Consider the following 24,095-nt stretch of genomic DNA (forward strand, 5'->3'; position numbering starts at 1 on the left):
TACTTGTGAAAAGAAGACTTCATGGCATGTTATATGATTACAACTATGAATACAGTTAGTCTAGACTCTGAACTGGTTTCACACCTTCGATAGCTCAGTTGGTAGAGCGGAGGACTGTAGCGGTCATATCAGGCATCCTTAGGTCGCTGGTTCAAATCCGGCTCGAAGGAGGAGGTTTTTAGAACCTGGAGCTAAAGCCCACAGTTAACAGTTAAATATAGTTAAACCTAATTGCTGTATATTATTCAGCATAGACTACACAAAAATGGCAATTCAAAGAAGGTGAGGTAGAAGGAATAGAATTACATTTTTACCGATACCAATAATGTGTAAAAGATGTGAAGGTGAAGAAGTGGGTATTGTTTGAATGGTGAGAAGTATAGTTATCAGACATGATGGCGCTTGTCAACAGCCCACACATGTCACCTTCGATAGCTCAGTTGGTAGAGCGGAGGACTGTAGTGGAACCACCAGGAATCCTTAGGTCGCTGGTTCAAATCCGGCTCGAAGGAATGACTTTTGACCAAATGTGGTGGAACATGTACTAAAGCATGTGAACCAAGGACGCTGTGTCATTGTAGAGATTGTGCCATGATATAACTAGATAACTAGCTGTGGAAGGAACAGCAGGACGTTATTGTTTTATCCTAACATGAAACAAAAATGTGTAATGTTGATATTTGCTGTTGTATATTGTGATATTTATTGGATAATAATTGGAGAAAATTAGTTCTGTTTAAAGACAGTTTTATAATGTGTTTGTTGTCTCCAGTTACAATGCCTCAGTAAGAAGAAGGTAAAGTAGTTAGAATAGTTGGAAATGTGCGAATGGGTTAAATTTGTCGAAATAACACTAAACATTTTAATAATGCCAATAGTTTTATTCGCTGTAAAGATGCATTTACTTCCTGGGGCTTTTATTTTGGAAAATGATGTCTATAAATCTTCTTTCACATCTCTTGTGCTAGAACCACATGCGGTGCAAAAATCCCTGCCCCACACATGTTGAAGCCTCCAGTCATTGTGTTTTTAGTCTGTTCCTGTTTGGAGGGCGTTTTTAGCATTCAGTGATTTCAGCTGGATAGCATAGCTGTAGAAAAAACACCTCAATGTGGGATTTTTGGTTTTGTTTTAGCACTCACCTTAATGCACATTTCCCTTTTCTTCAAAGTGATCTGACTCACTTCCCCTCTCTGGCCCCGACACACAAGCTACCGTGTGTCTCATCCAGTATAACAAACATTCATCCGGCTCAATCCTTCTCTATTGCATGAAAACGTCCCCAACATATCACAATCACCCACGTGTAAGTCACTTCCTCTTCCTAATCCAGTTTCTGTCTTTTCTCTCTCCCAGCCTGTGATGAACAATGACAAGCACTGTTTTGAGTGTTACGGGTATGACATCATTATCGATGACAAGCTTAAGCCATGGCTTATTGAGGTGAGTGATTTCACAAGAGGAGTTATATGGCACACATACACACCCAGAATTTTGTTCTACGATATAAAAATATTTTCTTGCAATTATCCTGTTGCATATTTTCCCAAGCCCAGATGCAAATTCTCATGCAACTCGAATCAACATCCGTTCAAGTTACTAATTGAAACTCGGCTTTGAGATCTTTGTTCCTGCCAAGCCCCAAGACACTTAACATGCTTGCACAGTGACGCCACGTTCCTTTTCCTTGAGTGTGAAGCAACTTTAAATGCCCTCGAGGGTTGATCTTTGTGTGTGCCTATGTTTGGACGTGTGCTTTTCTGTATTCAAATGGGTGCTGCAGGTGTCTTTAACCCGTTCAGCGTACTATTCCAGCTGAAACACATTGCTGTTTTCACTGAGTAGCACCACATCATACAGAGCTAATCTTTAACTTAAAATAGGATGCCTCTGTCATCACTGTATAATGTTTTTTACATTGTAAATATTGTGCTTGTCATGTGGCTGTCAAGTTTTACTGCACTCATTTTGGCAGCTGGGTTTCAAGGTTAGATCTGAACTATTTCTGTTAACAGACACCTATCTGATCTATTTTGGGCAGCATAAGCAGCGAGGGACTGAAAAGTACATGTGCCACATATTAAGTTGGTTCATTATTCCTGCAAGTGTTCTTCTAAGCAAGGCCTAACAGAAGCTTAGAAGCTAAACTCTTTTCTGTCGTCAAGGAATTCATTGTTTGTGTTGCTGCTTCATCTCTGGGAACTCATGCTTCTTTGAATGTATGTTCATGAGCACTCCTGTTATTGCACCCCACTGTTACGGAAATATGTATGAGTTGAAGCAAGGAGACCTCTGGAGATGGTAGATGTCTTACGCAGAAATATGGCCAATGTGAGACTCAACAGTGCAGTGCCAACCCCAAGTCTGCCTCCTGTCCCTCCTGGGAAAGCATTAAAGCCTTAGTTATCTTGAGGAAGCCGCCACGGCGTCTGTATTATGTCTAGGTTAAAGGTAAGAACTTTGTGTTCGGCCCTGAGAGACACGCTAGTGTCTTGTTTGTGACCTTGCCTCACCTGGAGAAGCACACACTTAAGATTAAATGTGAACCTATTCATAAAATGACATGTATTAATCTTACACTGAGGGAATCATAGAGAAAATTCCTTCACACCCACCAGCAGAATTTCCTGTCCACTAAGAAATTCTTTGTGGGGATTGGAAGAAATGTGATGATCTCTGTATGGGTCCTACCTTCTCTTCAAATGTAAACACAGATATCTGTGTCCATGTCATTCTCAGGTCAATGCCTCTCCCTCGCTGACCTCCAGCACAGCCAACGACCGCATCCTGAAGTACAACCTCATCAACGACACCCTCAACATCGTCACGCCAAACGGGGACATCCCAGACTGCCGCTGGAATCGCAGCCCGCCCCGGGAGGCCCTGGGCAACTATCAAGTCCTGTGAGTGACATTTAAATCTATGGGTCGCATTCAGACAACGTAAGCAACCTCTAACTGTTCAGGAGGGCCACGTAGCTGCTAAAAGTATCAGTCAAAAGTGAAAGTGTAGCTTCCACAGTTACTTAGCTCTAGCAAGTGTCTATTTTAAAACTAGTGGAGGGTAGTGGAAATATCAGACATCGTTAGTTTGCTGGTTCAAATGTGACTTAAGGGAGAAGCTTTTAACTGTGTCTTATGGTACATTAGACAATCCCACCTGAATCAAGGACATGTTAAACTGTAGAGTTTTATTATGATGAAAATACCTAAACGACCAATATATGTCATTCATAGCATTGATAGCAGCAATTAAGTTCAGTGTTTCCTCAGGCAAACACTTTTAGCTCTCTCAGCATTAAGAGTGGCTAAACAGCTGTCTAGTTCAGCCCATAAATGACAGTATTCACGTTGTCAAAAGACAAGTTGAGATCCTTTTACCCAGCAGGCAGGTTCCCTTCGATAGCTCAGTTGGTAGAGCGGAGGACTGTAGATGTTACACCAGAGATCCTTAGGTCGCTGGTTCAAATCCGGCTCGAAGGAGAAGCTTTTAAGCATTTCATACTCCGCAGTCCTGCTGTACACAGATACCCTTAAACATGCTGTAAGTAATTAACCGGACTAGATAAGTAGTCAGGATAGTGTGTGTGGGTCTCTGACTTGAATACATTTCAAATTAGAGGTGCTGATTCACAAAGTTCACATGAAATTATTTGTTATGTTACAGCAATATGTGATGAACAGCAACTGAATGATGGCTGGTACATCCACCACACCCCTCCGCTCTACCAACTCCACGGTCAAAGTGCTGTAGCAATATTTCATTCTGTGTAAACACAATAGCGAGGGCAATGTGGGCTTAGTGCTTAGCAGGGTATTGTTTGAATAAAGCACCTTGTTTACATAATCCATAGTTCAGGGAGCAAGAGGAGTTCCCTCACACGTATTTCTTCCCTGCATTATTGCTCCGAATCCCTCTGCGTGTCACCAGGTACGATGAGGAGCAGGCGCAGAGTGAGAATGCAGAGCGTGACCTGCGGAGCCGCTCGGGTCAGTCCCTAGGGTCAAAGGGCACCAAGGGGAGTGCCGGCGTTCGCCCGGCTGCCGCCACCTGGAAGTGAGGTGGTGTTGCTGACTCTTAATGACTTCCAGTTCATTATAACAGGGTCTAACAGTGGGGCACAAGGGGATGAAAAAGAACCCGATTTAAAAAAAAAAAATGTTTTTATCCCAGCTATTCAACAGAGGACTGCTCCCTGTCTCCACATTTCACTGAGAGTTCACAGGGAGCGACAACTCTACCGCTGGAGGGGAGGAAAATCAACAATGTGGTCGTGTGTGGAGAGTTTAAAGGCTGGCGTTTGGCGTTTGTTTGTATGAATGACTAACTGAAAATGTAGATGTTATGTTGATGCTGGGGTCAATGTCTCAACAGCAGCAGCGACGACAGTTCCCACCCGAGCTCAAGCTCCCGATTACGTTCAGGAGAACCTTCCCAAAATACTAAATGACAGAATGGGAGAAACACGGACGATAACTTGATAGAGGAAATTCAAAAAGAAGATCCCTCTCCTTGGATGACTGTGGATGGTAGAACGGAAAACCCACAAATGAAAAGGAAGTTGTGTTACAAACATCAATGGGATTGAAATCCAACGTGAACAAGGATGATCACAGCAACCTGAACTATGCATGTTTACTGAGTCCAGACACTTAAACTAGACCCACCATGCAGGTGCTAAAAAAGAAGGAGCTCTGTGAGAAGTGACCTGGAAAAAGCAAGATAGAGGGATCTAACTAATAAAAAGAGTATAAAGATACAATACTGATAATTAGCAGTACTAAATGTGTATAGAAAGCAAAAATAATTTAATAATGTTTTTTTATATGTTTATTATTGGTATGCAGGGGGAGTTAATTAAGATTGATTGTATTCAGTGCTGAACCCCATTGCACTTTTTACTTACTTTTTGCTTGAATATTAAATAGATAAGTTGCATTTTGAGTTATTGTCAGATCTGCTGCACATCTAAAATCTTAAATATTAATGTGTTGGGAATGTATGCATTCTTAGCTGCCAGCTGTTTATTTCCTGTAACTACTGACATAGTTACAAAGCTTTAGCTTTTAGAGCCATTTGTAAAGAATGTATCATTTAAATAATGATTAAGGTGAATTTAAAGCAACCAGATTGTGATTAAATAAAACTCTCAATGCTGAAACAACATTTTCCGGCCCTACTCTGAAATAAAATCCCTTTGGTGCTTTACAAAATCTAATTGTCGAATCTCGGTGGGAAATAATAAACCGGAGGAAAATTCTCTATTATACGATGTGATGGAATTGGTTATGCTTTGTTTGTTTCCTGTCATTTTGGTAAGGGGACCCTTTATAGCCTTTGATGAATCTAATCTGTTGAGATTAATCAGAGGTCAATCCTTCAAAAGCCAAATGACCTTTATGTTCTTGCTGTTACTTGTAATAAAGTAAAGCCTCTGCATGGCACCCTTCATGCTGATGAAGGTCTGACACCCTCCCACCACACCAAACTTATTGAGAGGTGAATTCAGGTCTGTGTCAAATAAGGAACTGGGTCAACATGAGGCTAGGTTGCTGCTGGGTTTCTTTTCTTTAGTGTGGTTCTAAACTGTGCTGCTTATGTTGTACATGACATGAAGCTTTTATGTTTGTAGGTTTTTGCTGTCTTGATATGTCTCTGTATGAGAAATGTATTGTTTTCTTTTACTTTGTGTCCACCTTTCAATATAATATCCATATTGGTGCTGCCTTGAGAATAAATAATGTTCATTTTAGAGTGGATTTTTTTGTGTGTGGACAGTTCTTATGTCCTCTCTCACTTCACATATATACTGTAGGCATATATATATAATTAGTTTATATTTTTTTCACCGGGATAAAGTAACCAGCAGTAACCAGAAAAACTTTTCATGGGATGTGACGTCAGACCGCCGCCGCGCCTCTCAGCGCATAGAGTTTACATGATTAAGCTATCCAGTCTTAAAGCACTACAAGGGCGGAAGTAAGGTGATTTAAAAAGTAAAGATTCTTACACTTGCTGTGATGCCTCTGCTGCTTGGACAAACGTAACCTATTCAAGTTGTTCGGAATTAATTTAACGTTATATTTAAGTAATATAAGCCTAATATAATACCTTATGATATGTGTTATTCATACACACACCCTTATTCTATTTGTGGATTAGAATTGCTATTGATTCATATGTAAATTGCATGTTGTAGCCAGTTGAGGTGGACCGAATGTAATAAACTCAACTGTACAACTCTTTGACAGCCTTACATAAATACATATTTCATAAAGTGATCACTTTGAAAAGCTCAATATGCATTAATAATTAATTTAATTAAAAAATAAATGTTGGTGTAAAGGACAATATTTCCCAAATGTAATGGAGTAAAGGTATACCGTCTTATTTTGAAAATGTCGACCGGATGCTGTACACCGCGCTGTGGCTAACTGACTACTGCTGGGTCTGTCAGTCGGTCGATCGATGGTGCCGCTGCTGAGCAGAAAGACGGGCCAAAAGATTTGTAAGTGGGCACCCACCGAGCGAATTAACACGTTCGGTTGAACCTAAACCGTCAAGAGGACTTAACCTGTGCCAGGTAAGCTCAAACCGAGACGTTTAACGTTTACCAGTTAACTTTTTACCAAAGGGGCTGTGGCTAATTCGCTAACATTTGAGCTATGGGGCTAACGTTAAAAGTTCAGTTACTTCCCGATGGGAGGGGATTGGTACCGTGGTCGTGAAAGTCTGATATAAATTTGGTAAAAGCTACGATAATGATAGTCATTCACTGACTTCGGGTGTGTTGTAAGATATCAGATAAAAGTGAAACTCGTTCACCGTTGACGGGTCTATCAGACAGCTGCAGTAATTTGGGTATTTCGGGGATAGCACCGTTAGGTCGTAGTTTGATCAATGTCGGACTTTTTGGTTGTTGTCAACCGGGCTGATCCGGTGTTTTATCCTAGCTGTCTACTTTTCTCGGGCAGAGAGACTAACGTTGGTTTCATTGCCCGGAGTGATAAAGGGCGGGGCACGCTTCGCTAGTCAAGATAAGCTCCTGGTCCGTGTCATGTCACTCTGAACGGTGTGCTCACAACATGATTTAAATATTCTATATAGAGAGAAAGATGGCTAAGTTACTGCAGGCTCCTCGCTCAGCCCAGGCATCGTTTTAAATTGCGCAGTGCCAGCTTGTTGCCAAGTTCTGTACTGCAAACCCCCAAGTACAGAAAGACGTGTTAGAGTTGTCATTAAAGTGGGGGCGTTGGTGGCTGTAATATATATTATATATATTATATTATATTATATTATATTATATTATATTATATTATATATTACAGTCAAATCCGGGTCACGAGGTTATTAATGCTAACGTTCAGCAGGGAGCTGTGAGCCCGGCCTAAGTTTTGAGTATGACAAATAGCCAGTGTACTCGTGATTTTGCCATGAATCAATGGAAGTTATCAGTCATCGCAGTCATGCAGCTGGAGCATTTAGACATGCCCAGTGGGGGCAAGGTGTTTTTTTATATTTATATATATAAATGGTGGGTTGTGTCTGTTTGGTAGTAGTGTTGTCAAGGTAAAGCAGTAGTGAAAGCTGTGTGGTTCCTTTTTTTCTGGGGGGGGGGGCATGTGAAGTAGTTGGTCTCTGAACCGAGCTAAACTTAGACTGGGTACACCAAGTTAGGCTGAAGGCACTGCTCTCCATTTAGACGGATCTTTTATTGGTGTATTCTTCAAGGGCACATGTGCAGCAGTGAGAGGGATATTATATAAGCTGTTGTCCCGCAGAAATGTTTTTAAATAAAAAATGGCAAATAATCCTCATTTAAAGTTGTTACCTTGGGCTGCAATGAGATATTTTCTGGCATTTAATAGACTAAATGAGTGAGAAAAATAGTCAGCAAATGAAAATCGCTGTTAGTTGCAACCCTTAATCACAGGCCTTGTGATCAATGTAAACACAGTAAAGCAGCAGAACACTTCAAATGCCTAAATCAGATGATTAGTTCCTCTGTGATTTTTGTCTTTGTGAGAAGATCGTTAACAGTATAGAGAGAGACCATCATAGGTCACAGGGTTAGTGGATGACTTTTGTTCATGGCACTTTCCTGAAACGTCTGCAGCTTTAAATGCATCACATGAGACTATGCGTACAGAACAGGGGGCTTCCACAGGAAAAAGTGCATTTGCCCGCCGGTGACGTAAGGATCTCCCCTTCCCTGTCATGTAATACTGAGTTTCCCTCCATTATGTTCCTCACTGTGCTGCTGGCGTGTCCAGTGGAAAATGCTTGAAAGTGTGGAACAAACGCCATTGTTTGTCCCTGACCACGGTGCGAGGGGTTTTTGAGCAGGCGGACTGGTCAGTGGTGTTGAGGCTACAGTTCATCTGGTGTTGATGGACCAACGTTTTTATTGTATGGCTCTGTCAGTGAGCTCTCTAAGGCTAGAGTGAGTAACCGAGAGGCTCCACATTGGAACTCCTGTGAGATCAACAGTCCCATACAGCTGTTGGACTCACATGAGGAAGGAGGGCAGAGGTGAATGACTGATGGGGAAAGAAAATCAAGGTCGCGACCTGGCGATTGCCATGGAAACTTATGACCTTCAAGCTTGTGTGCGAGTGTGCAACAAGAGGGGAAGAAGCAAAGGAATGATTATATTTTGTTCTCTCTTAGTTCAGTCGGGATTTAGCAATGTCCTGCTGTGAAACTGCAATATTGAAGGGATAGATCAGCTCAGCTGCACTCCCTGCCTGTGGGATATTGCCGGCGCTTTATGCAACAAAGGAAGGAAATGGAAACTAGCAAAAAAAATATCACCCTTGCTTAGATAAGCAATTTTCATGCGATTAAGCCATTGAGGCACTGGCATAGTAGTATTTTTTAACTTGCCTGTTATGTTATCGCATTTTCTTCTTTCAGTCCCCATGATTAGCATCAACCTGATGATTTAAGTGAATTCAGCGCGTTTTCCTTTTTCCTTTTAATTTCAATTAACAAAGAAAATGTTATGGGCATTTTTCAGTATTTGATGACATTTGACCTACCAAACAATTAAAAGATAAAAGGCCTGCAGATTATTCAATACTGGCTGTGGCTGCTACGATGATCTACTATGACATAAGATGAAAGCCATGTAGCAAATAATCACATTTGAGTGACAAAGTTATTTTGCTATGGCTCGACTAATCAAGTAATTGACAAATATTTTTCATCTGTAATTGTCAGCAGATATCTATCCTGAACCATGAAACCAGCTGGATAGAAAGGGAGTAGTCGGTTCCTCCTGTTTTTAAATAAGTATTTCATTTTAATTCCTTCTCATTTAGACAGAACCCATACGCGTTGCCGCTTGCTTACATTGGCAATCATGCAGACAAAGCTGAGAGGTCTCGATATTTAGCAGGAAACTGAATGTGAGACCGCAGCCCTCAGGATAACTCCACTAACTGTGCACACATTTCCCCTCTCCAGCAGTTACTGATTAGTAGGTGAAATGTTGAGATTGTGTGACATTACCGTGCTGATGTCCTTGCTATAGTCTGATGATAAGAATTTGTTCTGCAGTGACCCGCCTCAATCACTACAGTTTGAATAACACAACCTCCCGCATCTTTATGGGCAGAATGTGCTAGGAAATGGGATTCATCTGAAGTCTGTGACAAAATACCACTCAGGTTGGTTTCCTGGCACTCTGACTATATTTTTCACTCACTAACTTAAAACACACACAGCTTCAGGGCAGGTATGCCTGTGCCTGTCAGGTGTGTGTGTATATGCGTGTGCTCATCTCTGCTGTCTGTATCCTGTTGTTTCCTGCTCCTCAGCTCCATTCATGTCTCTGTGTGACGACCCCCAAAGCACTCAGGGAAACATAAACACGGGGTGAATAGATGGTACGCTGGTGGTTTGTGGGTAACAACTTTGCCCTGCCATCTTTCAAACACTTTGCATATTTGGTTGGCTTCTTTATCCATCTACAATTTTCCCCTCGTGGTGTTTGTCAAGGTCGCTGGCCTCATGTCCATTACCAACAGCAAAGACGTTTTAGCATGTTTTTATAACAGACACGGTCATCATTTGCTTTTTGCTGTCTCACTATCTGCCTCTCCTCCACCCTTTAGCCTGCAGCTGGTCTCGTGCAGCTGTTGCTCTGAATCATCATCATTCACAAACCAACAATATTTGTTAACCCTAATCGTACTTCGAAACAGCGACGTCGTCCTCGTCTGTGCAAATGTGCCTCCAACTTTGTGATACGAGATGTGTAAGTGAGTGGATTGAAGGCATGGAAGCATTGAGGAATGCGTTCGTTCACTTCATTCTTAAGGCCGCCGTCAGCAGCCGAATACCAGCATGCTCGGTACATTTACTTATCAGACTTCAGTGGATATCATTGTTGTCTTTGATTATGTAATCACTAAGCCTGTAAACTAAGAACCCCATTTCAGGTTTCTGCAGCCTTGATGAAATCATACATTTGTTGGCAAGAAAGTTTTTTTGTGTTTATTAGTTACTTCAAATTTGAGATGACAATAACACAATGCCAGATGGCAATTAGTTAATTTTACATTCTCTACAGATCTCCCTTGTTCCCATGTGTTTTCGGTTGTGCATAGCATCAGACAGGGATGGATTTCTCTTGTGTTCTCCTGTCGAGTGACAGATTAAGTGGACTTCAGACCCGGCCTTAGTCAACAGCATTGTTTACAGTCATGGGTCAAGCTGCGTTCAATTGTTTAACACAGTCCTCCATGTCCTACAGAACCAAGGGTGTCCAGACGGTTGTTCCTGTTTGCTGTTGATTACATCAGGGCTGGGAAATAGCTTTTGTGGTGAAGGAATGGCCAACACACTTTTGTGGTTTAATATTTTTTGAGGGTGGGAAGTCCTTTCCGATATTTGTGTCCCTATGAGGTTGTATTATAAATTCTTCCAGTAGAGCAACTTGATTTAAAAATGGACTACCAGAACATATGGGGGTTTAATGTCAGACGACGTGTTGCCATGTTTAGAGTCGTTATTTGTGGCTCGTTCCATGTGTCCCTTGTCAGGCCCCTGTTGTGCCGCAGCAGTGATTCGAGAATGAAGAATATGGACATCTGGTGGGGATTGGCCAAAGGGATGACAGGAGGGCTGGGCTCGATAGTGCGTGATCTTTCATGTTGAGAAATAGACTCTCATGGGTTTTCTTTTTCTATTACGCACACACCTCGTGCAGAATTAGACTGTGATGGATTTCTGGCAATCCACATATTACATTAGTATCGTTATTAAAGCCAGTCAGGGGTTCAAGCAACAGAACATTCTGGACTTTTACCCTTTATGTACAGTTCACATATATTTCGCCTTCAACAAATATTGCACCTCCTGCTATTAGAAAATCAATCAAATTGATTATTTGTGCAGCCGTGCTCACATTTGAAGATGTCGAGCCAGGGACGCTTTGGCATATTTTGAAAATAAAACCAATTATCAAAGTTGCTGCAAATCGATGTTTCGATTAATTATGTTTTGACTCTAAATATGTAATAATAAAATAATATTTTTTTCCTTTTTTGCTACACTGTCGTTACAATAATTTAGTGATATAACCTAGATGTTTGATGTTGTGGTCTTCAAGGCTGTACAATAACAGTCAAGAGATAAACTGTTATGAACTCATTTAGCTACTTTGCTGTATAAGGAAGATAAAATTATTGGGTCAAGTAAAATGTGTGTTTTTCTGTGTTTGGCCGTTTGACTGACCTGATTGTAAACTACAAACACAGTTAAAGGAAGGATTGTTCCCCAGCTAGCAGTGACCACAATACCACCCTCTGTCCAATTCCTGCCCTGGAGGGCACGGGCCACTGACCATTGGCCACCATACACACACACACACACACACACACGCTCACACACCAAGTCTCGCTCAACTGAAAAAGGCCTTGTGTGTTCATCCTCGGCACTGAAAGGCATCTTGTGTGATCCAATCACAAGTGGACATCTCTAGATTAGAGTGTTTATTTCGTTATATTATATGATATATATATATTATATTATCAGATGAGGCAAAAAATTAAGAATTGATGGAGAAAAGGAGTCCTTTGTGTGTTTTTGTCACTGAAAGGATGTACCAAGATGAGTGCTAATCAAAAATGTTTCTAAAAAATGCATAATGTTCATAAAATAGTAATTCATTTTAATTTCATATTTATTGAATTAGTATTTTTTTGTTCTTTTTACAAATTTAATTCTGAATAAGGTTTCCATGTGCTTTTCATTATTTTGACGCTTCAGCGATCAAATATTATCATCCTTTTTGTTTATAAAAGGTCAGTAAATAGTGAAATAAACTGTGGACTAAAGTGACTTGTTTTGTCAACAACAACAATCCAAAACCTAAAGTGAGAAGGAACGCTAACTAAGAATCATCTATTCATTAATTCCTTCATTCTTCAAGCAATGACTCAATCATTCAGTGAGTATATTTGTGGAAAAGAATGACGGATGAGCATCACTATTGTATTCCAATATTTTCCCTCCCAGTAATGGCTGCAGTTTCCTCAGAGGTGCAATTGAATGTGAGCTGAAAAATAAAATCGGATCTTGAGTGGTCACTTGAGCTGCATTTTAGACGAGTTCTGATGCCACGCGCCCACTGCAGCCTGCCACAGCTGTACATAACCACAATCTGAATATATGTGGTTTCAAGATAGAAGATCTGAACCGGATCGGTCAGGCTGTAGGGGGGCGGAGAAGCTAGACCGATGGAGAAGGGAGGAAAGGAAGAGGATGGAGGGGAGGAATAAAGAGAGACTGTTGGGTTTGAAATGATGGCCGGGAGGAGAAAGGAGGGGGAGGGCTGAGTAACAGAGGACTGTCTGTGGTACCCGTCTGAAGAAAACGGAAACTCCCCGCTGTGCGCTTCTTGACGTTTTTTTTCTCTCTGTCAAAATCACACAGACACATATATCGTTTAGCTGAGACTGCATGTGCTGCCAGCAACCACTGTGGTTTCAGTCTGTCGTGTGTTGAGGGTTGTGAGGTTATTGAAATGGATGAAAACACCCACCTGCTGCCTAAATTATCAAACCAGATCACACACATTAGTCTGCATCACCACTTCCGAGCCATTTCTTTTCTTAGTCACAGTGTTATTCAGCCTCACATCAGTGTCTGGTGTGATGTTGTGACAGAATGCTAATTTTTGCCCATTGTTGTCACCTGTTGATTCGTAGAGAGAGCAAGGGTGTGACAGTGTTTAACAAACGGACCAATTAAAAAGATGGGTTTCCCTTCCTCTTTTCTGTATATATTTAAAAACGTCTCTCATGTTGACTCATTCTATGCTATATGAAGCTAAACTATAGTTTGTTTAACAAAGTATCTCATCAATTGTGTGTTAATGGACCCTGTAGCAGTTAATAGAAATGCATTTTTTTTAAATATGCCTAGCAAAGAGTTCATATTTCATTTATTCACTGACGAGCTTTTGTTTTTATGTGTATTTCTCAGGCCCTGCACACTGAGTGTAACTTAGTGCAGCAGCCATGTCGGGCTCCTACGATGACTCCATGATCGACGTCTCCAGTGACAGCTTCTGGGAGGTGGGACGCATCAATTCTTTCACCCTACCTGCCCCTAAATCCACCAGCATCATAATCCTTCCATAGTGAATTGACATTGTCTAACTCCTTTCTTTTGTCTGTCGCTGGTTCTCAGGTTGGTAACTACAAACGATCAGTGAAACGGGTGGACGATGGCAATCGACTCTGTAATGACCTAATGACCTGCCTTCATGAGCGAGCACGTATTGAAAAATCGTACGCACAGCAGCTCACAGAATGGGGGAAGCGCTGGCGGCAGCTCATAGAAAAAGGTAGAAACTCAAACCTCACATGAGGTTGTATATAGCAGTTTTACTTTCCAGAATCCAGCAGAGAAAAGACAGACACTGACTGGTAAATAACTCTTCCCTCAGGCCCTCAGTATGGTACGTTGGAGCGGGCGTGGTCCGCTCTGTGCACGGAGGCAGAGAAGGTGAGCGAGCTCCACATGGAGGTGAAATCAGCGCTGATGGGAGAAGATTACGAGAAGCTGAAGAACTGGCAGAGAGACGCCTACCACAAACAGATGATCGGCGGCTTCAAAGAGACCAAAGAGGCCGACGATGGCTTCCGCAAGGCTCAGAAACCCTGGGCAAAGAAACTCAAAGAGGTGTGTGGATTTCAAACATGTCAGGAAGGGACAGGACACTAAAATAATATGATGTGTATCTAGTATAACGGTAGCACATGTGAAAGTGATTCCCATCAACTGTGTTTTAATGGTGAGCAGGTACAAGCAAGTCATTTTTCAAGTCACTGGTTACAGCCATGTCTATGCATTTTACCCTTCAGTTCACATGATTGGATATTACTGACTTGCTAACTATTCCATGACTACCTGCTTACTTAACAACAACAAAGCAGAACCACAGTTGCACACTCTTGATATTGAATAAGAAATGATTGCCAAACGTTAGCCACAGTGTGCCAAGCCAGCAACTGTAACCCGTAGTTGTTTGGCTGTCAGGAGAAAGGAAGGAAACACTGAGGGTGAACAGGGAGACTGGCACCTCTCAGTTCAAAATCAGGTCAATGTATTTCCTCCTCCTGCTGTCACTTAGCAGCCTGTTTACACGGCAGCACACGCATTCCTTTCTGTTTCTTTACGCGCATGTAAGAGCGTGCGCGTCCAAGTACGTGTATGTTCAAAACCACCGAATGTTTTGCAACCTCCAGGCTCCTTGCCCCCGTTTCCTGTGTGTGATGTCACCAGGGGGTGGTGACATCCTGGTTGTGTCATTGAACGGGGACAGAACAAAACGGTTTTGTAGCCCTAGTTGTTTATTGATTGACCAGACAGACAGGAACGAGCCGGTGGAGGACAGAGCGGAAATAAGGCTAATTAATTGGTCTGGTGATGAATAGGTGACATGTGTGACGTGGGCAGTATGTCAATAATAGACACATACAAATTTAACGTGGAGTCAGTATTTGACTCACCGTCCTAAAAGCCCTTGTGGCTTTTAGTGGAGTGACATGTTCTATATTAAATTAGGGAGGAGGACAGGCTGCCGTCCTCTACTTATGACCTCACTGTTTGTTCACATGGCTGCTTTGGCTTCGGCCCAAGTTACACTAGGCACAGCCCAAGGCACTCCTCAGGGAAAACTAGGATGGATGAGTTCGCTTCCTCAATTCATATCTGTTGCAGTTTCAATACAAACCAATCGATACACATGTAAAATCACATGTCAAACTTCTCAGACACCAGTGTGTCCATGTTGCCTCCCTCACATAACTTTATATAAAGTGTTATTCATTCATTGCAACTTCCACCAGCCAATTGCCCAGCCTCTCTTCGTAGGAAATAATTTGTAATCATAAAATTATGAAAGAGACACATTTAGTCAGGCTTTTAGGCACAGAAGTGAACATGTTCGGACACCTTACTAACAAAGAAGACTTTCACCAAAATGACAGAGGCAGACACATGCAAGTCCAAACGATTATCTTAGTAAAATATGTTTTTTGGATTAAAAATGCAATACTTTTAGTGACTGATTTTTTTAACAATTGAATCCAAAAAGGTTGTTGTAACTTGTGTTTAAATCCCCCAGTCAAACACCAAACTGCTTTTTCTTAACCTCAACCCTTAGTTTGTTCTAAGTTGCCTTACAAGCCTGCCACGTTTGCCTGCACTTCATTTTATTGGTTGAATCCGCAGATGGAGACGATGAAGAAGTCTTATCACTCTGCCTGTAAAGAAGAGAAGCTGGCAGCCAGCAGGGAGACCAACAGCAAATTGGAGAGCAACAACAATCCCGAAGCCCAAAAGAAGCTCCAGGAAAAGGTGGAGAAGTGTCAGCAGGAGGTGCAGAAGGTAGGGCTTCCTTTGGAAAAACACGAGGTGCCAAGATTGTGTTTTTTCGAAAACAGTTCCTAAAGGCATTCATCTTCCCATTGCATGCTCAAGTTTTGTTCCATCTAGCTTCATAGTTAAGTCTATACCAACTAATGAAAGGCCTTAATTGGGCCGTCTTTGAAGAAGTTTGTCAGCACTAAAGCTAAACCCATTTTATTCTCTGGAAGCTGCAGAAATGTGTTGGTTTTGTTAGTTATTTTTCACTCAAGAAAAAAAAACATAGTTTGATTAAAAATTAAGGTGTAGACACACAAGTACATCATCATGCATTCATTAGATTGTCACTTTATTCCTCCCATTCTCCCAGACTAAAGAACGCTATAACAAATCCCTGGAGGAACTCGACAAGTTGACCCCTCAGTATATGGAGAACATGGAGCAGGTGTTTGAGCAGTGGCAGCAGTTTGAAGACAAACGGATTTGCTTCTTCAGAGAGCTACTGCTGGAAGTTAAACAGCACCTGGATCTCTCAACCAATCACAGGTCAGCTACAGGACTTAGGTAGCTCTTTTCTAATAATTGGTCTGATCAGCTATTTAATAATGGACAGATGCTTCTCACCTTGATAAATAACGTACAACTTTGCTCCATAGATTCCAGACAGTCTACCACACGCTGGAAGATACAGTCTCTGCTACTGATGCTGAAGACGACCTGAAATGGTTCCGGTCCAATCACGGCCCCGGCATGCCAATGAACTGGCCCCAGTTTGAGGTAGCACAGCCTTGATTTATACTAACAAAAGAGTAGAGGAGGAGAGGAGGAAGGCTAAATGTTTGATAGAGGAGGAATGGAATGCATCCAGACCGTCTCTCAATATTTTCCATGGACGTTTTCATGTCACTGCTCCATAAACACACATTAGGTCATAGTCCCTCACTTATTTTATTTATTTATTTATTTTTATTTGTTTATTTGGAGAGAATAATGCATATTGATGAACACTTGGGGAAAATACATCACTTAGTGTAAATATACCGGATTTAGCTCGAAGCTAATTTCCATCTTCAGTCCTCAATTTACTCAGATAAAGAAGGATGTTTATTGTAGCTGACTTGAAGACAGAGTTATAGTCATTTTCTATATTATTTAGTGAGGTGTCCCCACTTAAAGACCAGAGGTGCTCTCCCAGGCCCAAGTGTGAGAACCACCAGAAAGAGGGCAGTGGAAATGGACTAATAAGTCATGCTGGGGAAAAAAAGCCAAGTGTCATTTTTGTCATTGATGTATGCTGTTTGGCAGCAGGGCTGGAAGAAAATCCTTCCTCAGAAGTCAGAATAATGTACTTTGTCACCCTCCCAACAGGAGGTGAAATAAAAAAAAATAGCACAGGAAGGCAACGAAAAACGGATTACGCTTGCAATGCTACAATTTATAGTTCTTCTGAGTGCTCTTGCAAGCATAGCTGTTAAAAGGGCACCTTCTTCCGTTTCTATCATTACCAGGCTCTTTATCTTCCTTAGTAACGGTTCGTTGCTGCATTACCAAACCAATGTTTTTGCAGCCTACAGTGTGTACTCCACAGCTTTAGGGTTAGACTCCGTTCTCCACGTTAACCCTTTTCCACACCTGCTTCCCTTTCCTCGTGTCTGACAGAATTTGGACTGGTCCCATCCACGCTCCTTTAAGAGAAGGTCCATTGTAGTGAGTTCTGCATGGAAGGGCTGTTCTTTTTCACAGCAGCCATGGGCGGGGGGCTCCTTTTTTTCCTCTCACTCCTTACTGCTTCTATGTGTGTGTGTGTGTGTTTGAGGTGGTTGTGTTTGTATCTTGTACTCAAGTTTCACTGAACCTTAATGAGGCAAAGATGCATGTGGTAGATGCAGACGACACATGGCTGTCTACAGCATTGTCCCTGCTAAAGTATGTTAGCATATCCACCTCTGTTCCCTTAACCTGATAACTACAGGATGTTTACATACCTTTTTCCTGGACATGGGGATTTCTATAATTACTCTATACCTCACATTACCACAGCTTGGACTCTCTGTTCTTTCTAACATTTGAACTCTGACCCCTCAGTGGCCCTTCTACACATTATTCTGTTATGTGAAACCTGCAGTAGGTCACATGATGCCGCATTGCTTCAGCAGTGTCACAGAGCCAGACAGGAAGCCCATTGATCTTTAAAGGTTTGAGGGTCCTGATAAATCAGATGGCCGGCCTGGGTCACACTATATCTACATAAAAGGATAGATTATTTTCTATGCTGTTATGGTCTCTCTTTTGCTCCACTCTCACGGGTCAGCCTCTGGTGGAGGGGATCCTTGGTGTTTCTTTCAACAGGTGATGGATTCGGTAATTGGTTGAGTCTCATCTTATCAGGCCTACGCTCTACTGTATAAACACTCATCATGCATGAAAAATCCATGTGTGTATACTGCTGGGCACATGCCTGTTACTTGATCCTCGACTACTTTGGAGGTTTAGTCATTCATTTTGCCAGTTTTGGCACTTATGTGTGTGCACGTGTGTGTCTACCAGGACTGGTCCATAGACCTGAACCGAACCCTCAGCAGACGAGAAAAGAAGAAGCCATCGGAGGGCGTCACACTGACGGGCATCAGTCAAACGGGATCAGACCAGCCCGTTCAGCCTGCCAAGACCAGCAGCAGGTAGATATCTGATCTCTCACTGTCTCACTTTTTCTGTCTCTAACAAACGCACAGAAAACCGAGCAGGTGTTCGTACTGTTCACGTGAAAACACACTCACTTACTCTCCGTCTTCCTCATCCAAACATCAGATAATCCAGCGCACCACATATGGCGTCTTCCTCTTAAGGAATGCTTGTAAAGCGTTACGCAAGGGGAGCTCCGGGAGTGACGTCAAGGTGTACAGTCGTTTCCGTGGCAACGGTAAACATTTTGTCACGGCTCTCTGGGAAAGCATTCATCCCCACGAGACTCGTGTTGGCTGGTACATAGTTGAAAGCAAGCCAAAGTAATGTGGAAATATATCACTCACAGTTTCATAGCATGAATATTGGTACTGGGAAGTTCAAATATGTCCCGGTTAGTGTTTGGACACCTGTACCTGGATTGAGAAACTTTGTTGAAATATAAAAAGAAATTTCAGCTAAATAACATGTTTTTATGACACAAAAAGAGCAATTAATTCACAGACTTGTTTGAGGTACAAGCAAAAAGTGTTGTTTGATCGGCAGTTGTAATCTTTTTAGGGCTAGATAAGAGATAAATGGGTCTCTGGTGTTGTGGCAACAGCACCAAGGACATAACAGTGGTTCATGGAAACGACAGCAAACATCTGATTAGGATAATAAAACTTCTCATGCATCCATCACCATGATCTAATTATAGTTTTATGTATGCTTTATCTTTTGTTCAGTATTTTAAGAGAGGTTAGTCGTGATTATCCTGTCCTGTTTTGGCAACTCTCCCCTTGTCCAGACATCAGTAGGAAGTGGTGTGTTTGCAGAAATCATGGGAGCACTAGAGGAGCATTTAGAGGAGTCAACAAAGGGAATGTCAGGCACGGGAAGCATTTGACCCTTGAACTTAGGGAATTTTCCCCGCCTCTCCCCCATCCAGCATTTACAGCACATTGTTTTCCTGTCATTTCCTTCATCTTTGGGCGTGACTGGGAGGTTTTGTTTATGTACAAGGTCTGGAAAGGTTAATCTGAAACATTTTTGGTGATTTTTTGTAGTCACAGAGGGTGTAAAACAGACTTCACCATGAAGGTTGGCGACTTATCTTGATTGATGGTAGTTTAGTCTTTTATCAGGAAGCCAGCCCTCACTGGGATGACATCTCTGCCTGTTTTGAAGCGTCATTGAACACAATATCAACATCCACTTTATAAGAGTGTAATGCATCTCTTTGAAAACAGCGATTGATATTTATAAGATCAGGTTTGTTTGTTGATTCAAACCATCCAAAAGTTACATTTTGCCAGACTCCCAGGAAAGTGTTTGGTGTAATAACTCCTCAGGCTCAACACAGAGAGCATGGCATGACTGTGCAAACAAAGGCGTTCACAATTCCCCTCTTCACACTCTCAAGGGCCGTCTGATAGCTACTGGTATTCATGGTCCAGTAATTCAGTAAATGGGGAGGAGAAAAACGTTGCTTCCTCTGATGAAAGTGACAGTGGTTGGAAGTAAACTGCCCTCGTGTCACTTCTTCACAAACCCAGAGCTGACATATAAGTGTTTGATGATGTGTCTCTCAGAAAGTGTCTTATTGATGTTTTTTTAGCTTAGTATTAAATATGATGAATATCAGTTGCGGGTTTTTAGAGGAAGCACTCAAATCAAGTCGATCTGTCTTTGTTGGTTTAGTCTAAAACACAGTTGTTTGTTGACTAATTTTACTCCCTTGTTTATGGGACTCTTATTGTTCCATAAAAAGACAATAATAACTGGGTCATCTCTTGTGAAACAAAGCCACGACTAACTCTTTGATTAGGCTCCTCGGCCTTGCAGGTGATGCCTTTGAATGTAAGCAGCAAACTTGTTAGCATGCAAATGCTACATTTAAGCATGTCTCCAGGTCGTGTGGGTCACAGGTGTGTCTTTATGTCTGTGTGTGCATGTCAACAACCGATCTCTTACTGTGTCCCATGTCGTCAGCCTGACTGTGCCCACTAACACGGCGCCAGTGGGCACAAACCCCTTTGATGAAGATGAGGAAGATGAGGAGGAGGACGAGGAAGAGATGGCCACGGAGCAGCAGACCACAGTCAACGACATCAGCATGAATAAAGACGAAATAAAAACGTTGGTGAACAGCGGGAAACACTGCACACCCGCAACCTCCCCGCCCCTTTTCTCATTTCTTTCTTTGTGTCGTGGATCGCCGTTCGCGCCGCGCGTCTCTTTTCCGCGCCATTCTTTGTCTCGGTTACTTTGATCTCCTTCTTTATACCCCTCTTTTCTCCCTCAGGTGGCAGGTTGTTGTGTTGCTCTGCATGGTGGCTGGAATGGCACACAAAGCCAATGTGTGTCTGTCCCGCTCTCTTAACAGTGCCTTGTCTTGCAAAAGGTTAAATGTCGTGCACATGGGGGCGCATGTCTCTGCTGTGGGAAATATCATACAGTCAGATCTGAATATTCACACACTTACAATTAATATGCTGTATAACAACAAAATAAATATATACATCAAAGAACAGTTAAGATACTCATGTGAATCAACCTTTAAACAAACCCCTTATACAGCATTTTTGTAGCCCAAAATCAACAGAAAAGCAGGTAAACTGCAATCAAATTTGCAATAAAAGTAGACACTGATCAAATCTGACTGTAAATCCTTCATGTATGTGCTGGTGTGTTTATTGTTCTGTATAACTCTCTGCCAGAGCCGCGTTCTCTTTGGTGTATAGGTGGCTCCCTCTGTTGGCCATTCAGGTTAAACCCCAATCACGCATTCGCAACAATGATTTGTCTTGCTTTGTCTCATGTTGCTGTATTTCTCTCATGTGTCTTTTGGTGTGTGGTCATGTTGTTGTGTTGCATCGTGGGCATCAGAGAGACTTTTTGAATCATTTACCATGCTGCCTGAATGCTTGCTTTGTAGTGTTGATGCCACAAGTAAGCATGTTTTTGCACTTATTGAGAACTGAAAGGAGCAAGTTTTCAGGATGAATCGCAACCCCGTCACTGGATTTTGAAATGCACTTTAGGCTTTCTATGTGTTTGACTTAACATAACTTGGTTTTATATTTATTTCTCTTGCTTTTCTAACTTTGAGCTGTGGTTCCTGCTTATGCCCGGCATGCTGGATTGTCCTGTCGATGCGTAAGGCCCTGAGGTGAACATGAAAATATGTTTTCTAAGTGGCTCTTCTGTCTATCCATCCAGTGCGAGCAGTATGGAGAAGACTCCTGACTGGTCAGACGAAGACACAGGTGGTAACCCGTTCTCCACCAACGGTGATGGGAATCCATTCGAAGATGAGCCAGCTTCTCCAGTCGTATCTGTGCCTGTCCGAGCCCTCTACGACTATGAAGGACAGGAGCAGGATGAGCTGACCTTCAAAGCCGGTACAGTACATGGCAGGAACGACTCAAAGAGAGCTACATTTATTTAAAATACAGATATTCACCCCTTCATCCTTGCTCTTCCTTCCTCCAGGGGATGAGTTCACCAAAATTGGCGAAGAAGATGATCAGGGTTGGTGCAAAGGCCGGCTCAAGGAAGGACAAACGGGCCTCTATCCTGCTAACTATGTGGAAGACATCCAGTAGAATGAATAAATGTGAAGAAAGAAGAAAAACGACGTGTTGGGAATCGACAGCGTGGCTGGAAACGATTTTTAACCCTTTTCTCCCCGTTGATGAAGACTGGACTGGTGTTGGAGGACGGAGAAGAGAAGTTGGAGATTATTAAAGGACCACTTGAGATGTTGTCACTTACCACAAATTGACAGTACACAGATGGAAATTAAGTTTCCAGACGATTCCAGGCAGAGAAGATCGCAGAGAAAACTTGCTGTCAGTGTAAGATATGTTACTTTGAATCCAATTTATGCTGTTACAAAAATAATAGCCTTTCAAGTATATATTAGATAAAATTAAATGTATGTGTGAATCTATATTGTTTAAACAAAACACTGGGATGACACTGATAAATCGTCTTGCGATGTTACATGCAGCCTTAATGTGCAAGCCACTATGGATTCATTAAGGGAGTTTACCCTTTTTATAAACATAATTATCTATTTTAGTTATGTTACCATTTCTTCTTGTTAGAATCCAGTCCATACATGTTAACCGTTGATTTTCCTTTGACACAGTAGGCCTTTATTTGAGATTCTTGTGATAGGTTTGATCTGATTTTAAATTAGTGCTTACATTGTTCTGTCATTCCTTTCAGGGTCGTGGTTTATTTTATAAGGAGTGACACAAGATCAGTAGAGCCTCATTCTGATGTAGTCTTCGTTTAGTTCACAGTGGGTTGGTCACTCTAGTCATTGCAATTGAATGTATATTCACTGATTGTATTTTCTCACTTTTTGAATGTTCACTTGTGCTGATGTCGGGTTTTTTTTGCGAGCACTGACCCATTAACCCCCCGAACAAACAGTCCTCAAGCTCTGTGCGCAAATCTCTACTTTCTGTTGATTGTAGATTGTGATACTCTTTTTTTTTTTTTTTTTTTTCATGCAACACTGAAGGTTTTTTCATAAATGTTTATCTCACTTGAATTCTACAGGTTTTAATTTCTCTCACTTCTTGTCCAATGTCAAGTTTTATGGGAGAATATTTTAGTGTTTGTGTTTTTCTTTTTTTGGGGGGAAAATCTATTACAATTTCGAGCAATAAAACCACAGTATGACATTGCATACATGCATGTAAATAGCGTGGATGAAAAATATTAGAAATGAATTAAGCATCAAAATCAGATGATATGTAGTTGGAAATTGATGATTTGTTAATTTATGATGCCACAAGTGCTTTTTGTTCTACTCTCGTTAGAATGCTGTAACTGAAAATCAGTTTGTATAGTAATTGAATGTTTTATGGCAATTATCCCTTGAATCTGTTATTTTGATATATTTGTAAATATGATTATTTTCCCATCACAGAAGGCCATACTCACTGAGATAATCAACACATATGTGAATAATTATTCGTTTTCCTTTAGGAGCTACGATATGATTGGATATACCTGATTTCATAACCTTGATACATGAATCATCAAGTCTTTTGTAGGCTTGCATTTTGCTTTTCACTTGTGCAAGCTTGAAATTCACTAATCGGCCAGTGTATCGATGAAATTATTCATAAATGCTTGCTGATACCTTTAACTGCAGCACGAGAGGAGGATGGATTTTGTCGTCTTTAATAATAGTGAAAAAAAAGGAGACGTTTTGCCATGTTTTTCAGGGCATGCTGTCGTCAACACGCAGCAGCAGCTGTACTTGCACAGTGAGATTTGCAAATGTTGTCCCACAACATAATAAATGAATTTATTGGAAAGAAATATTTTGCCTTTGTCTTGAGTACTGATATTTAATTTTCATTTATGATATAAAGATATTTACTGAATCTTAAAATACCTTAATCCCTTTGTGTGTGTAAAGATAATAAAAGTTAAGAATGTAGTTACGGTAATTTAATATTTAAGATCAGTTGTTTGGTGCTTTTGGATGCAAATCTGCAGTTGCCTTGAATTCCACGTCT

General features: G+C 41.5%; 2 protein-coding genes across 4 annotated transcripts in view; both read left to right on the forward strand.

Annotated features, from left to right (window-relative positions):
* The window catches only part of ttll1 (tubulin tyrosine ligase-like family, member 1), an 8,664-nt gene extending 2,905 nt beyond the window's left edge, over window positions 1-5,759 (forward strand). For both annotated transcript variants that reach the window (XM_084038691.1, XM_084038692.1), the window contains exons 8-10: window positions 1,357-1,443; window positions 2,740-2,903; window positions 3,931-5,759. In XM_084038691.1, the coding sequence (XP_083894817.1) occupies window positions 1,357-1,443; window positions 2,740-2,903; window positions 3,931-4,060 (381 nt within the window). In that variant the 3' untranslated portion in view covers window positions 4,061-5,759. The remainder of the gene's footprint in view (window positions 1-1,356; window positions 1,444-2,739; window positions 2,904-3,930) is intronic.
* A 681-nt stretch (window positions 5,760-6,440) lies between these two features.
* Window positions 6,441-23,895, forward strand: pacsin2 (protein kinase C and casein kinase substrate in neurons 2). 2 transcript variants are annotated; one of them, XM_084038789.1, is made up of 11 exons: window positions 6,441-6,583; window positions 13,495-13,586; window positions 13,702-13,858; window positions 13,961-14,196; window positions 15,751-15,906; window positions 16,256-16,431; window positions 16,542-16,662; window positions 18,433-18,563; window positions 20,542-20,688; window positions 21,772-21,953; window positions 22,045-23,895. In XM_084038789.1, exons 2-11 carry the CDS (start codon window positions 13,530-13,532, stop codon window positions 22,155-22,157), a joined length of 1,476 nt encoding a protein of 491 aa, XP_083894915.1. In that variant the 5' UTR covers window positions 6,441-6,583; window positions 13,495-13,529; the 3' UTR covers window positions 22,158-23,895. The 2 variants fall into 2 exon arrangements, with proteins under 2 accessions (XP_083894915.1, XP_083894916.1); XM_084038790.1 differs by lacking the exon at window positions 20,542-20,688.
* Window positions 23,896-24,095: the final 200 nt, after the last annotated feature.

The sequence above is a fragment of the Eutrigla gurnardus genome (genome assembly GCF_963514095.1).
Source record: "Eutrigla gurnardus genome assembly, chromosome: 21".
Classification (NCBI taxonomy): Eukaryota; Metazoa; Chordata; class Actinopteri; order Perciformes; family Triglidae; genus Eutrigla; species Eutrigla gurnardus.

What these genes read in the sequence shown, in the direction of transcription:
- pacsin2 (XM_084038789.1), top strand. Translation starts at nt 13,530, where the DNA reads ATGTCGGGCTCCTACGATGACTCCATGATCGACGTCTCCAGTGACAGC. An exon ending in CCTGCCAAGACCAGCAGCAG is followed by an intron (nt 18,564 to 20,541) that starts GTAGATATCTGA and finishes CCATGTCGTCAG; the next exon opens with CCTGACTGTGCCCACTAACA. An exon ending in AATAAAGACGAAATAAAAAC is followed by an intron (nt 20,689 to 21,771) that starts GTTGGTGAACAG and finishes CTATCCATCCAG; the next exon opens with TGCGAGCAGTATGGAGAAGA.